The sequence below is a fragment of the Leptodactylus fuscus genome, chromosome 5, assembly GCF_031893055.1.
Source record: "Leptodactylus fuscus isolate aLepFus1 chromosome 5, aLepFus1.hap2, whole genome shotgun sequence".
NCBI lineage: Eukaryota > Metazoa > Chordata > Amphibia > Anura > Leptodactylidae > Leptodactylus > Leptodactylus fuscus.
In genome coordinates, this window is record NC_134269.1 from 216,253,771 (window position 1) to 216,269,471 (window position 15,701).

General features: G+C 50.3%; 1 protein-coding gene across 1 annotated transcript in view; it reads right to left on the minus strand.

Annotated features, from left to right (window-relative positions):
• Nucleotides 1-2,958: 2,958 nt before the first annotated feature.
• ARAP3 (ArfGAP with RhoGAP domain, ankyrin repeat and PH domain 3) overlaps nucleotides 2,959-15,701 on the minus strand; it is a 50,921-nt gene continuing 38,178 nt past the window's right edge. Inside the window, exons 31-33 of the mRNA XM_075275422.1 lie at nucleotides 13,582-13,719; nucleotides 4,789-4,827; nucleotides 2,959-3,971 (exon numbers count right to left, since the gene is read on the minus strand). Coding sequence (XP_075131523.1) covers nucleotides 3,348-3,971; nucleotides 4,789-4,827; nucleotides 13,582-13,719 — 801 coding nt within the window. The 3' untranslated portion in view covers nucleotides 2,959-3,347. The remainder of the gene's footprint in view (nucleotides 3,972-4,788; nucleotides 4,828-13,581; nucleotides 13,720-15,701) is intronic.

A 15,701-nucleotide genomic window follows, 5' to 3' on the forward strand; every position in this document is an offset into this window, starting at 1 on the left:
CGAGGGTCAATGACCCTCGCATTCAGTAGAATGGCCCTCACATTCAGTAGAATTGGTCCTCACATTCAGTAGAATGGCCCTCACACTCAGTAAAATGACCCTAACATTCAGTAGAATGGCCCTCACGTTCAGTAGAATGGCCCTTACATTCAGTAGAATGGCCCTCACATTCAGTAGAATGGCCCTCACACTCAGTAGAATGGCCCTTTCGGTGCCCATATGTAAAATAATAACCCCCACAGTGCCCTCACACTCAGTAGAATGGCTCTTTTAGTGCTCATATGTAAAATAATGCCCCCCTGTGCTCGGTGAAGTTCAAGAAACAAGTAGTAAAATGCATTCATTACTTACCACTGGGGTGGATTAAGGGTACCATGATGCTCAGGCTATTCAAAAACCACATCCCCTTCATTCATGCCAAAACATTTTGTGATAGAGTAATGTGCCCCCAATGGTAATAAAATAAAAAATATTCCACATACGTAGGGGTGACAAGTGGTTCGCATTACAAATTTTGTAACAGTTTTGGGTTCTACCAAACCCGAATTTCTATTATTATACTTTGGGGTCTCTGCAGTCAAACCTAACAAACAGTCTTACTCACCTCCCCTGGGCTCCGGTAATAGTCCCAGTCCTCTTGCGGTTTGTGATCGGGTCTCAGGGTTCATGTGACGTAATGCCAGGTGACTCCATTATGCCGGGGTCATTACATATCTATAGAGCTGAAGCCATTACTTCCAAAATAGGCTTGTTCTTTATAGAGGATCTTTTACCACCTCCACCAACTCCAGTTCTTGGTATCCTTTAATAGACTCCTCTCTGCTGATTCTGGAATTGGAAATTCACTCGCCCCTGAGCAATCAGTGCAGGAGGTTTTGATGCTAATTAGGCTCTCAACTGTCAATTGGGGGTATCAACCCAGAAGAGACAAGAGAACAGGATTCTGTCTGCCACTAAACATTGTTACAGAACTCTGAATCTCACCTCTTTGTCTGAGACCGCCCACTTGACAGTAGAGAATTTAATTAGCATATCAGGGACCAAAACTAACAGGACTGATTGCTCAGGAATGGTGGGGGCTAGAGAAAAATTTCCAACTGTGCCAGAATCAGAGGAGCAGTGCCTATTACAGAATGCAAGGGGTTTGTAGAGGTGTAATGTCCTCTTTAAGGGCATTAAAGCATCTATAATGGCCTCACAGTGTTGAGCTACTGCACTGGAAGATATGACAATATGTAACTGGAACAGGAATTCCAGCGAGTATCAAATTTAAGAGGAAGCTGTAGTAATAACGTAGGTACTTACCATGGGTATTATTCATGTGGGACTCTCTCAGACTTTATAATGGATAAATTTCCCAACCACAGATCATTGCCCTGTATAAGTTCATAGCATTGTGTGTCACTGGGGTACATGCTGGACATGTGCGACCTTGGGTAACCCCATATTTTAATATTGAAATAACATTTAAAGAAGACCCTTCACCAATTTCATCTCTTTGCATCTTTCAATAGGCTCCTCTCCACTGATTCCAGCCCAGTTGGATTTTTTTCTCTAGCCCCCACCATTCCTGAGCAATCAGTGCTGTTACTTTGAGCACCCAATAGGCTAATTAGACTCTCTACAGTCAGATGGGTGCAGGGGCATAACTAGCAAAGACTGAGCCCCATTGCAAACTTTTGACTTAGTGGTACTCACCTCTCCTGGGCTTCCGGCACGACTCCATGCTCTCTTTTGGCCCACGTCAATGATGTCATAGATGTGGTTTACTTTGATGTCACTATGCATTGTGACGTTACTAAAGAGGCCTGAAGACAGCAGGGAGTCACACCTGAGCCCAGGAGAGGTAAGTAGCGCTGGTTCGCTCACCTCTCCTGGACCTTCGATCATTATACTAGGTGGTCTGAAGAGGATAATAGCAGTTTCAGTTCAGACATATACAGGTTGGCCCAACAAATACTCTTACCGCGGGCCTGATGATGTGTTAGTGACATGATATGTCTCGCTGCTCCTGCCTAGACCCGCCCATTTGACAATATAGAGACTATTTAGTAAATTGAGCACTGAAAATAACAGCATCGATTGCTCAGGCATGGTGGGGGCTAGAGAAAAAATTCCAACTGTGCCAGAATCAGCGGAGCGCCACCTATTGATGGATGCAAAGTAGGTAGAGGTGGTGACGGAACATTTACGAGTCGTACCAAGAAGTAGAAAGCAGCAGATAGAACTTGGCGTTGGATCTTTTACATTTTTCAACACCAGGGAGGTCTGGCGGTTTGTGTTTTATTTGGCTTAATACTTCATTTGTCTCTCTGGATCTGCTTTCCTTCTTGTCAGAGGATGAAGGCCAGATCCCAAAATTTTCATTGTTATTCATGCGAAGTAAAGCTCATTGTGTAATCTGCAAAGAGGGGGAGCGGAGAAGAAACTCCAGTCCTGAGCCGGGCCTTGTAACCCAGGAAAGTGGTGGCAACATAACAGGACCTGCCCTATACGTATAGTTCTAAATATATAGACGGCTGATCTGCAGGGGTGCCAAGTGCCAGACCTCCAATGATATTGATGATGATATATTGCTAATTCATCATTGGGCATTGTTGACATTGCTCTAAAGATGCCAGCTTTGCTAGTATGGACCCCGGTGCCGGGGATATCGCTGAGGTTAGTGTCGGCCCTGATATCCTTCCACTGTCAGAAGGGCAAGGCTCACCATACTCTTCCATAGCCTTGTACTGTTCGGGGGGAAGGTGTTCCTCACGGCCCAGGCTATAAGACCCGCCATTTTGACAGTGGATGGCTATTGGGCCGAAACTAAAGCCATTGATATCTCTAGCACCAGGTGCGTAACAGCAAATCAGTCTGGGTATATGGGAACCTTCTGCCATGTTTGCAAAGTGTCAAGTTAAACTTTGCTATATGTGAAGTTGTTTCTCGAGGGTGCAATCAATAACACGGGTGTCATTTTTACTAGGATTTAATTTACAGGACACGGAGGTCGGACATGTACTTACAGACTGGCTGCCCCCCAGGGTATCTTACAAAGGCCGGGACACATCCGATGGCGGGACGCTACAGCCGGCAGCTTCCTCCTTATAAAATATATAACTTAATAGTTCAGGACTTAAATAGTTCCCCCATCCAGGACTCTATACAAGGACTTGTGCAGAATCATGGCGCTATCAGACATACATGACCATGAGCGTATACAAAGAATATACCTAGACTACGGAGAAGACGAGTCATAAGCTAAACTCAGTTTGTGGCAACCCTACAAGCTCAGGTGGCGGACACCATTTCCATCCTTGGATGGTCTATATGGCGGTCATGTCTACATGGACTCCTCTCGGTCACGTGACTTGCTGTCCAGGCCCAGACCCCGAGTCGCTTTTCTTATTCAGCATGCTGTTAAGTTCCTGGAGAAGTTTGTCTTGCATATTAGAGGTCATGGGAGACATCTTCTTCCAGGTAGGAATCTTCGTCGGGTCCGAAGGGGCCGTCGGTTCGAAGAACAAGGGCAAGGTGCTTAAGTCTAGCGCGCTCTTGACCATCTGGCTTCTTGGAGGACCCGATTGAGTTCTGTTAGGCTCCACTTGTCTTTCGAGGGAGGCGGTTTTCATAATGGAAGCCCTGGGGCCTCTGTCAGGCGCGGGGGATCTGACGCCATCGCTTGGGACCATCTTAAGATGATCCGAGCACAGGTTTCTGTCTAGAGACTGAGTCTTGGAGTAGCTGTCGTGTTCGTCCGGGGAGAGGGGTTTGGTTGGGCTTGGTTTTAAGGGTTCCTGGTTGAGGACTGGCTTTTTGGATCGATCCAAGGGAGGGGGTAAATGGAGTCGATCTGTTGCGAATACGCAGTCTGCGTCCATTGGCTGAATACTTTGGAAATTGCCGACTTCCTCGTACAAGGGCTCGTGCTCCTCGTCTTGTTTCTCCTGCAGATCCTCCAGGGAGTCTTGATGCATCTTCATTGGCTACGAAAACCAAAAATATTTAGAATTTTTTTACCTAATGCATCGCCTGTATTAATAAACCAGGTCGTTATTCATGCAAACAATGGTGGACAAGCACGAGTAGAAGACATGCAAAGTGCTGTGCCATCAGGTTAGTAATCAAACGCAACATCTGCAAAACCTCAAGTCATGTGTGCAAGAAAGACCGGGGACAAACGTCTGGGGTTGTGTTACATGTGTTAAAGGAAGAACAACTTACAAGGGCTCCAAGAAGGTCATTTCATTGGGTATAAAGGAAGCAACTCTCTTATATTGGTTCGTGAGATCTCTGCTTGCTGTTAGTGAATGGAAATCTATACCAGGAGGTGGACAACCCCATTGTGGCCATGTCTAATGGACAACGTTGTGAGGTTTATTGAGCGTATCATAGCTTCCTCCTTCCATAGACCTCCCCCCTTTAGGCCAGGTCTATGGAAGGCTGTCCCCAATGGTTTGGGCTCAATGGGTCAGCCTGGAGCCGGCGGAGGGTGTGCGTCATGAAGAGGTGCACTGTCCTTCCGCCAGGTCTCACCATGCCTCCTGTTTGGACCAGTCCACTCTTTATTTCTAATCCCATACACCCTCTCCGAAGCCGGTTGTATACCCGGCCGTAATAATATCCTAAGATTTCGGGGTGCGGGTGACTCTTTGGCCGAAGCAGAGGTTATAACACAGGCACAATAGTAGGGGGGTGACGACATGTTCAGCTTTCATGCTACGTTTTCAGTAACCTGACATGCAAGGTCCGAAGCCTGTTAGGAGCACATGCAGGTGGGTACGTCGGCATGAACATACTTACAAAGAACATGGACAGTGTCCTCCGTGTGTGGAGACGACGCTGAGGAACAGAAATAAAGTATGAAAGAGAAACGGGAACTTCAAAGATATTTTTAGCAGGCTGGCAGGAAGGGCATTGCTGCAAAGGAAGTTTACGTGAAGCTTAACCTGACCTATCTGAACATCACATAGGATAGGGGAAGAGACGCTGAGCTCGGGCATATATAGGTTTATACGGTGCGGGGGAGGATTTCTGAGTAAATCCCCACAGGACTCCTAGAGAGATGGTGAGAGTCCTGAGAACCACGCCCACACACTGTGATTGACAGTGAGAGTCCTGATAACCCCGCCCACACACTGTGATTGACAGTGAGAGTCCTGAGAACCACGCCCACACACTGTGATTGACAGTGAGAGTCCTGATAACCCCGCCCACACACTGTGATTGACAGTGAGAGTCCTGAGAACCACGCCCACACACTGTGATTGACTGTGAGAGTCCTGATAACCCCGCCCACACACTGTGATTGACAGTGAGAGTCCTGAGAACCACGCCCACACACTGTGAGAGTCCTGATAACCACGCCCACGCAGTGATTGACAGTGAGAGTCCTGATAACCCCGCCCACGCACAGTGATTGACAGTGAGAGTCCTGATAACCCCGCCCACTCACTGTGATTGAAAGTGAGAGTCCTGATAACCCCGCCCACGCACAGTCCCTGCCTCGTCTGTATATAGACCACTATGATGCCGGGAGTCCCTGCCTCGTCTGTATATAGACCACTATGATGCCAGGAGTCCCTGCCTCGTCTGTATATAGACCACTATGATTCCGGGAGTCCCTGCTCGTCTGTATATAGACCACTATGATGCCGGGAGTCCCTGCCTCGTCTGTATATAGACCACTATGATCCCGGGAGTCCCTGCCTCGTCTGTATATAGACCACTATGATGCCGGGAGTCCCTGCCTCGTCTGTATATAGACCACTATGATGCCGGGAGTCCCTGCCTCGTCTGTATATAGACCACTATGATGCCGGGAGTCCCTGCCTCGTCTGTATATAGACCACTATGATGTCGGGAGTCCCTGCCTCGTCTGTATATAGACCACTATGATGCCGGGAGTCCCTGCCTCGTCTGTATATAGACCACTATGATGCCAGGAGTCCCTGCCTCGTCTGTATATAGACCACTATGATGCCGGGAGTCCCTGCATCGTCTGTATATAGACCACTATGATGCCGGGAGTCCCTGCTCGTCTGTATATAGACCACTATGATCCCAGGAGCCCCTGCCTTGTCTGTATATAGACCACTATGATGCTGGGAGTCCCTGCCTCGTCTGTATATAGACCACTATGATGCCGGGAGTCCCTGCCTCGTCTGTATATAGACCACTATGATGCCGGGAGTCCCTGCCTCGTCTGTATATAGACCACTATGATCCCGGGAGCCACTGCCTCGTCTGTATATAGACCACTATGATCCCGGGAGTCCCTGCCTCGTCTGTATATAGACCACTATGATCCCGGGAGTCCCTGCCTCGTCTGTATATAGACCACTATGATGTCGGGAGTCCCTGCCTCGTCTGTATATAGACCACTATGATGCCGGGAGTCCCTGCATCGTCTGTATATAGACCACTATGATGCCGGGAGTCCCTGCCTCGTCTGTATATAGACCACTATGATGTCGGGAGTCCCTGCCTCGTCTGTATATAGACCACTATGATCCCGGGAGTCCCTGCCTCGTCTGTATATAGACCACTATGATGCCGGGAGTCCCTGCATCGTCTGTATATAGACCACTATGATGCCGGGAGTCCCTGCCTCGTCTGTATATAGACCACTATGATGTCGGGAGTCCCTGCCTCGTCTGTATATAGACCACTATGATGCCGGGAGTCCCTGCCTCGTCTGTATATAGACCACTATGATGCCGGGAGTCCCTGCCTCGTCTGTATATAGACCACTATGATGCCGGGAGTCCCTGCATCGTCTGTATATAGACCACTATGATGCCGGGAGTCCCTGCCTCGTCTGTATATAGACCACTATGATGTCGGGAGTCCCTGCCTCGTCTGTATATAGACCACTATGATGCCGGGAGTCCCTGCCTCGTCTGTATATAGACCACTATGATGCCGGGAGTCCCTGCCTCGTCTGTATATAGACCACTATGATGCCGGGAGTCCCTGCCTCGTCTGTATATAGACCACTATGATCCCAGGAGTCCCTGCCTTGTCTGTATATAGACCACTATGATCCCGGGAGTCCCTGCATCGTCTGTATATAGACCACTATGATGCTGGGAGCCCCTGCATCGTCTGTATATAGACCACTATGATGCCGGGAGTCCCTGCATCGTCTGTATATAGACCACTATGATGCCGGGAGTCCCTGCCTCGTCTGTATATAGACCACTATGATCCCGGGAGTCCCTGCCTCGTCTGTATATAGACCACTATGATGCCGGGAGTCCCTGCATCGTCTGTATATAGACCACTATGATCCCGGGAGTCCCTGCCTCGTCTGTATATAGACCACTATGATGCCGGGAGTCCCTGCCTCGTCTGTATATAGACCACTATGATGCTGAGAGTCCCTGTATCATCTGTATATAGACCACTATGATCCCGGGAGTCCCTGCTCGTCTGTATATAGACCACTATGATCCCGGGAGTCCCTGCCTCGTCTGTATATAGACCACTATGATGCCGGGAGTCCCTGCCTCGTCTGTATATAGACCACTATGATGCTGAGAGTCCCTGTATCATCTGTATATAGACCACTATGATCCCGGGAGTCCCTGCTCGTCTGTATATAGACCACTATGATCCCGGGAGTCCCTGCCTCGTCTGTATATAGACCACTATGATGCCGGGAGTCCCTGCCTCGTCTGTATATAGACCACTATGATGCCGGGAGTCCCTGCCTCGTCTGTATATAGACCACTATGATGCCGGGAGTCCCTGCTCGTCTGTATATAGACCACTATGATCCCAGGAGTCCCTGCATCGTCTGTATATAGACCACTATGATGCCGGGAGTCCCTGCCTCGTCTGTATATAGACCACTATGATCCCGGGAGTCCCTGCCTCGTCTGTATATAGACCACTATGATGCCGGGAGTCCCTGCCTCGTCTGTATATAGACCACTATGATCCCGGGAGTCCCTGCCTCGTCTGTATATAGACCACTATGATGCCGGGAGTCCCTGCCTCGTCTGTATATAGACCACTATGATCCCGGGAGTCCCTGCATCGTCTGTATATAGACCACTATGATGCCAGGAGTCCCTGCTCGTCTGTATATAGACCACTATGATGCCGGGAGTCCCTGCCTCGTCTGTATATAGACCACTATGATGCCGGGAGTCCCTGACTCGTCTGTATATAGACCACTATGATCCCGGGAGTCCCTGCCTCGTCTGTATATAGACCACTATGATCCCGGGAGTCCCTGCTCGTCTGTATGTAGACCACTATGATCCCGGGAGTCCCTGCTCGTCTGTATATAGACCACTATGATGCCGGGAGTCCCTGCCTCGTCTGTATATAGACCACTATGATCCCGGGAGTCCCTGCCTCGTCTGTATATAGACCACTATGATCCCGGGAGTCCCTGCCTCGTCTGTATATAGACCACTATGATCCCGGGAGTCCCTGCTCGTCTGTATATAGACCACTATGATCCCGGGAGTCCCTGCTCGTCTGTATATAGACCACTATGATCCCGGGAGTCCCTGCTCGTCTGTATATAGACCACTATGATGCTGAGAGTCCCTGCTCGTCTGTATATAGACCACTATGATGCCGGGAGTCCCTGCCTCGTCTGTATATAGACCACTATGATCCCGGGAGTCCCTGCTCGTCTGTATATAGACCACTATGATGCCGGGAGTCCCTGCCTCGTCTGTATATAGACCACTATGATGCCGGGAGTCCCTGCCTCGTCTGTATATAGACCACTATGATCCCGGGAGTCCCTGCCTCGTCTGTATATAGACCACTATGATGCCGGGAGTCCCTGCTCGTCTGTATATAGACCACTATGATCCCGGGAGTCCCTGCCTCGTCTGTATATAGACCACTATGATGCCGGGAGTCCCTGCCTCGTCTGTATATAGACCACTATGATCCCGGGAGTCCCTGCATCGTCTGTATATAGACCACTATGATGCCAGGAGTCCCTGCTCGTCTGTATATAGACCACTATGATGCCAGGAGTCCCTGCCTCGTCTGTATATAGACCACTATGATGCCGGGAGTCCCTGCCTCGTCTGTATATAGACCACTATGATGCCAGGAGTCCCTGCTCGTCTGTATATAGACCACTATGATGCCAGGAGTCCCTGCTCGTCTGTATATAGACCACTATGATGCCGGGAGTCCCTGCCTCGTCTGTATATAGACCACTATGATCCCGGGAGTCCCTGCTCGTCTGTATATAGACCACTATGATCCCGGGAGTCCCTGCTCGTCTGTATATAGACCACTATGATGCCGGGAGTCCCTGCCTCGTCTGTATATAGACCACTATGATCCCGGGAGTCCCTGCTCGTCTGTATATAGACCACTATGATGCCGGGAGTCCCTGCTCGTCTGTATATAGACCACTATGATCCCAGGAGTCCCTGCATCGTCTGTATATAGACCACTATGATGCCGGGAGTCCCTGCCTTGTCTGTATATAGACCACTATGATGCCGGGAGTCCCTGCTCGTCTGTATATAGACCACTATGATCCCAGGAGTCCCTGCATCGTCTGTATATAGACCACTATGATCCCGGGAGTCCCTGCTCGTCTGTATATAGACCACTATGATGCCGGGAGTCCCTGCTCGTCTGTATATAGACCACTATGATCCCAGGAGTCCCTGCATCGTCTGTATATAGACCACTATGATGCCGGGAGTCCCTGCCTTGTCTGTATATAGACCACTATGATGCCGGGAGTCCCTGCCTCGTCTGTATATAGACCACTATGATCCCGGGAGTCCCTGCCTCGTCTGTATATAGACCACTATGATGCCGGGAGTCCCTGCCTCGTCTGTATATAGACCACTATGATGCCGGGAGTCCCTGCCTCGTCTGTATATAGACCACTATGATCCCGGGAGTCCCTGCTCGTCTGTATATAGACCACTATGATGCCGGGAGTCCCTGCCTCGTCTGTATATAGACCACTATGATGCCGGGAGTCCCTGCCTCGTCTGTATATAGACCACTATGATCCCGGGAGTCCCTGCCTCGTCTGTATATAGACCACTATGATGCCGGGAGTCCCTGCCTCGTCTGTATATAGACCACTATGATCCCGGGAGTCCCTGCATCGTCTGTATATAGACCACTATGATGCCAGGAGTCCCTGCTCGTCTGTATATAGACCACTATGATGCCGGGAGTCCCTGCATTGTCTGTATATAGACCACTATGATGCCGGGAGTCCCTGCCTCGTCTGTATATAGACCACTATGATGCCAGGAGTCCCTGCTCGTCTGTATATAGACCACTATGATGCCAGGAGTCCCTGCTCGTCTGTATATAGACCACTATGATGCCGGGAGTCCCTGCCTCGTCTGTATATAGACCACTATGATCCCGGGAGTCCCTGCCTCGTCTGTATATAGACCACTATGATCCCGGGAGTCCCTGCCTCGTCTGTATATAGACCACTATGATGCTGGGAGTCCCTGCCTCGTCTGTATATAGACCACTATGATGTCGGGAGTCCCTGCCTTGTCTGTATATAGACCACTATGATGCCGGGAGTCCCTGCTCGTCTGTATATAGACCACTATGATGCCGGGAGTCCCTGCCTCGTCTGTATATAGACCACTATGATCCCGGGAGTCCCTGCTCGTCTGTATATAGACCACTATGATCCCGGGAGTCCCTGCTCGTCTGTATATAGACCACTATGATGCCGGGAGTCCCTGCCTCGTCTGTATATAGACCACTATGATCCCGGGAGTCCCTGCCTCGTCTGTATATAGACCACTATGATCCCGGGAGTCCCTGCCTCGTCTGTATATAGACCACTATGATCCCGGGAGTCCCTGCTCGTCTGTATATAGACCACTATGATCCCGGGAGTCCCTGCTCGTCTGTATATAGACCACTATGATCCCGGGAGTCCCTGCTCGTCTGTATATAGACCACTATGATGCTGAGAGTCCCTGCTCGTCTGTATATAGACCACTATGATGCCGGGAGTCCCTGCCTCGTCTGTATATAGACCACTATGATGCCGGGAGTCCCTGCTCGTCTGTATATAGACCACTATGATGCCGGGAGTCCCTGCCTCGTCTGTATATAGACCACTATGATGCCGGGAGTCCCTGCCTCGTCTGTATATAGACCACTATGATCCCGGGAGTCCCTGCCTCGTCTGTATATAGACCACTATGATGCCGGGAGTCCCTGCTCGTCTGTATATAGACCACTATGATCCCGGGAGTCCCTGCCTCGTCTGTATATAGACCACTATGATGCCGGGAGTCCCTGCCTCGTCTGTATATAGACCACTATGATCCCGGGAGTCCCTGCATCGTCTGTATATAGACCACTATGATGCCAGGAGTCCCTGCTCGTCTGTATATAGACCACTATGATGCCAGGAGTCCCTGCCTCGTCTGTATATAGACCACTATGATGCCGGGAGTCCCTGCCTCGTCTGTATATAGACCACTATGATGCCAGGAGTCCCTGCTCGTCTGTATATAGACCACTATGATGCCAGGAGTCCCTGCTCGTCTGTATATAGACCACTATGATGCCGGGAGTCCCTGCCTCGTCTGTATATAGACCACTATGATCCCGGGAGTCCCTGCTCGTCTGTATATAGACCACTATGATCCCGGGAGTCCCTGCTCGTCTGTATATAGACCACTATGATGCCGGGAGTCCCTGCCTCGTCTGTATATAGACCACTATGATCCCGGGAGTCCCTGCTCGTCTGTATATAGACCACTATGATGCCGGGAGTCCCTGCTCGTCTGTATATAGACCACTATGATCCCAGGAGTCCCTGCATCGTCTGTATATAGACCACTATGATGCCGGGAGTCCCTGCCTTGTCTGTATATAGACCACTATGATGCCGGGAGTCCCTGCTCGTCTGTATATAGACCACTATGATCCCAGGAGTCCCTGCATCGTCTGTATATAGACCACTATGATCCCGGGAGTCCCTGCTCGTCTGTATATAGACCACTATGATGCCGGGAGTCCCTGCTCGTCTGTATATAGACCACTATGATCCCAGGAGTCCCTGCATCGTCTGTATATAGACCACTATGATGCCGGGAGTCCCTGCCTTGTCTGTATATAGACCACTATGATGCCGGGAGTCCCTGCCTCGTCTGTATATAGACCACTATGATCCCGGGAGTCCCTGCCTCGTCTGTATATAGACCACTATGATGCCGGGAGTCCCTGCCTCGTCTGTATATAGACCACTATGATGCCGGGAGTCCCTGCCTCGTCTGTATATAGACCACTATGATCCCGGGAGTCCCTGCTCGTCTGTATATAGACCACTATGATGCCGGGAGTCCCTGCCTCGTCTGTATATAGACCACTATGATGCCGGGAGTCCCTGCCTCGTCTGTATATAGACCACTATGATCCCGGGAGTCCCTGCCTCGTCTGTATATAGACCACTATGATGCCGGGAGTCCCTGCCTCGTCTGTATATAGACCACTATGATCCCGGGAGTCCCTGCATCGTCTGTATATAGACCACTATGATGCCAGGAGTCCCTGCTCGTCTGTATATAGACCACTATGATGCCGGGAGTCCCTGCATTGTCTGTATATAGACCACTATGATGCCGGGAGTCCCTGCCTCGTCTGTATATAGACCACTATGATGCCAGGAGTCCCTGCTCGTCTGTATATAGACCACTATGATGCCAGGAGTCCCTGCTCGTCTGTATATAGACCACTATGATGCCGGGAGTCCCTGCCTCGTCTGTATATAGACCACTATGATCCCGGGAGTCCCTGCCTCGTCTGTATATAGACCACTATGATCCCGGGAGTCCCTGCCTCGTCTGTATATAGACCACTATGATGCTGGGAGTCCCTGCCTCGTCTGTATATAGACCACTATGATGTCGGGAGTCCCTGCCTTGTCTGTATATAGACCACTATGATGCCGGGAGTCCCTGCTCGTCTGTATATAGACCACTATGATGCCGGGAGTCCCTGCCTCGTCTGTATATAGACCACTATGATGCCGGGAGTCCCTGCCTCGTCTGTATATAGACCACTATGATGCTGGGAGTCCCTGCCTCGTCTGTATATAGACCACTATGATCCCGGGAGTCCCTGCCTCGTCTGTATATAGACCACTATGATCCCGGGAGTCCCTGCCTCGTCTGTATATAGACCACTATGATCCCGGGAGTCCCTGCCTCGTCTGTATATAGACCACTATGATCCCGGGAGTCCCTGCCTCGTCTGTATATAGACCACTATGATCCCGGGAGTCCCTGTATCATCTGTATATAGACCACTATGATCCCGGGAGTCCCTGCATCGTCTGTATATAGACCACTATGATCCCGGGAGTCCCTGTATCATCTGTATATAGACCACTATGATGTGCAGACATGAGATTTAGGATTTTTGGACAAATACCAAATTTAGACTAAAACAGAGTAAACACACAAAGTGCTTACACTTCCAGACTTGCTGCTTAGAAGGGGAAGAGAAGACACTCGGCGGTTCTACACATGTCTCAGAAGACACAACTTAAAGGGACCGAGCGTCTTCTCCGCCGCACACAGTCATTACAGCGACACTCACCAGCTGCTGATTGGCAGACACCATGGTGGTGTTGGCGTCATCTCCACGGATCGGTACTAGGGGCATGGTGCCAAATTTTTGTTTCGTTACATCGGAGGAAGAGTGTCGCCTTAAAATCACGGGGCGCAGGTCATCGTGCTGAAAAAATGAAGAAGGACATTGTTGTCAGAGGATCGGAGGGATTCGCCAACAGTCAAAGGGGATGTCTTAGTGCAGGGGCCACTATGGGATATAATACTGTGTGCAGGGGCCACTATGGGACATAATACTGTGTGCAGGGGCCACTATGGGACATAATACTGTGTGCAGGGGCCACTATGGGACATAATACTGTGTGCAGGGGCCACTATGGGACATAATACTGTGTGCAGGGGCCACTATGGGGCATAATACTGTGTGCAGGGGCCACTATGGGACATAATACTGTGTGCAGGGGCCACTATGGGACATAATACTGTGTGCAGGGGCCACTATGGGACATAATACTGTGTGCAGGGGCCACTATGGGACATAATACTGTGTGCAGGGGCCACTATGGGACATAATACTGTGTGCAGGGGCCACTATGGGACATAATACTGTGTGCAGGGGCCACTATGGGACATAATACTGTGTGCAGGGGCCACTATGGAACATAATACTGTATGCAGGGGCCACTATGGGACATAATACTGTGTGCAGGGGCCACTATGGGACATAATACTGTGAGCAGGGGCCACTATGGGGGATAATACTGTGTGCAGGGGCCACTATGGGGCATAATACTGTGTGCAGGGGCCACTATGGGACATAATACTGTGTGCAGGGGCCACTATGGGACATAATACTGTGTGCAGGGGCCACTATGGGACATAATACTGTGTGCAGGGGCCACTATGGGACATAATACTGTGTGCAGGGGCCACTATGGGACATAATACTGTGTGCAGGGGCCACTATGGGACATAATACTGTATGCAGGGGCCACTATGGGACATAATACTGTGTGCAGGGGCCACTATGGGACATAATACTGTGAGCAGGGGCCACTATGGGGGATAATACTGTGTGCAGGGGCCACTACGGGACATAATACTGTGTGCAGAGGCCACTATGGGACATAATACTGTGTGCAGGGGCCACTATGGGACATAATACTGTGTGCAGGGGCCACTATGGGGGATAATACTGTGTGCAGGGGCCACTACGGGACATAATACTGTGTGCAGAGGCCACTATGGGACATAATACTGTGTGCAGGGGCCACTATGGGGGATAATACTGTGTGCAGGGGCCACTATAGGGGATAATACTGTGTGCAGGGGCCACTATGGGGCATAATACTGCGTGCAGGGACCACTATGGCGGATAATACTGTGTGCAGGGGCCACTATGGGACATAATACTGTGTGCAGGGGTCACTATGGGACATAATACTGTATGCAGGAGCCACTATGGGACATAATACTGTGTGCAGGGGCCACTATGGGGTATAATATTGTATGCAGGGGCCACTATGAGGCATAATACTGTGTGCAGGGGCCACTATGGGGCATTATACTGTGTGCAGGGGCCACTATGGGACATAATACTGTGTGCAGGGGCCACTATGGGACATTATATTGTGTTCAGGGGACACTATGGGACATAATACTGTGTGCAGGGGCCACTATGGGGCATAATACTGTGTGCAGGGGCCACTATGGGACATAATACTGTGTGCAGGGGCCACTATGGGACATTATATTGTGTGCAGGGGCCACTATGGGGGATAATACTGTGTGCAGGAGCCACTATGGGGCATAATACTGTGTGCAGGAGCCACTATGGGGCATAATACTGTGTGCAGGAGCCACTATGGGACATAATACTGTGTGCAGGGGCCACTATGGGGTATAATACTGTGTGCAGGGGCCACTATGGGACATAATACTGTGTGCAGGGGCCACTATGGGACATTATATTGTGTGCAGGGGCCACTATGGGGGATAATACTGTGTGCAGGGGCCACTATGGGACATAATACTGTGTGCAGGGGCCACTATGGGGCATAATACTGTGTGCAGGAGCCACTATGGGGCATAATACTGTGTGCAGGAGCCACTATGGGGCATAATACTGTGTGCAGGGGCCACTATGGG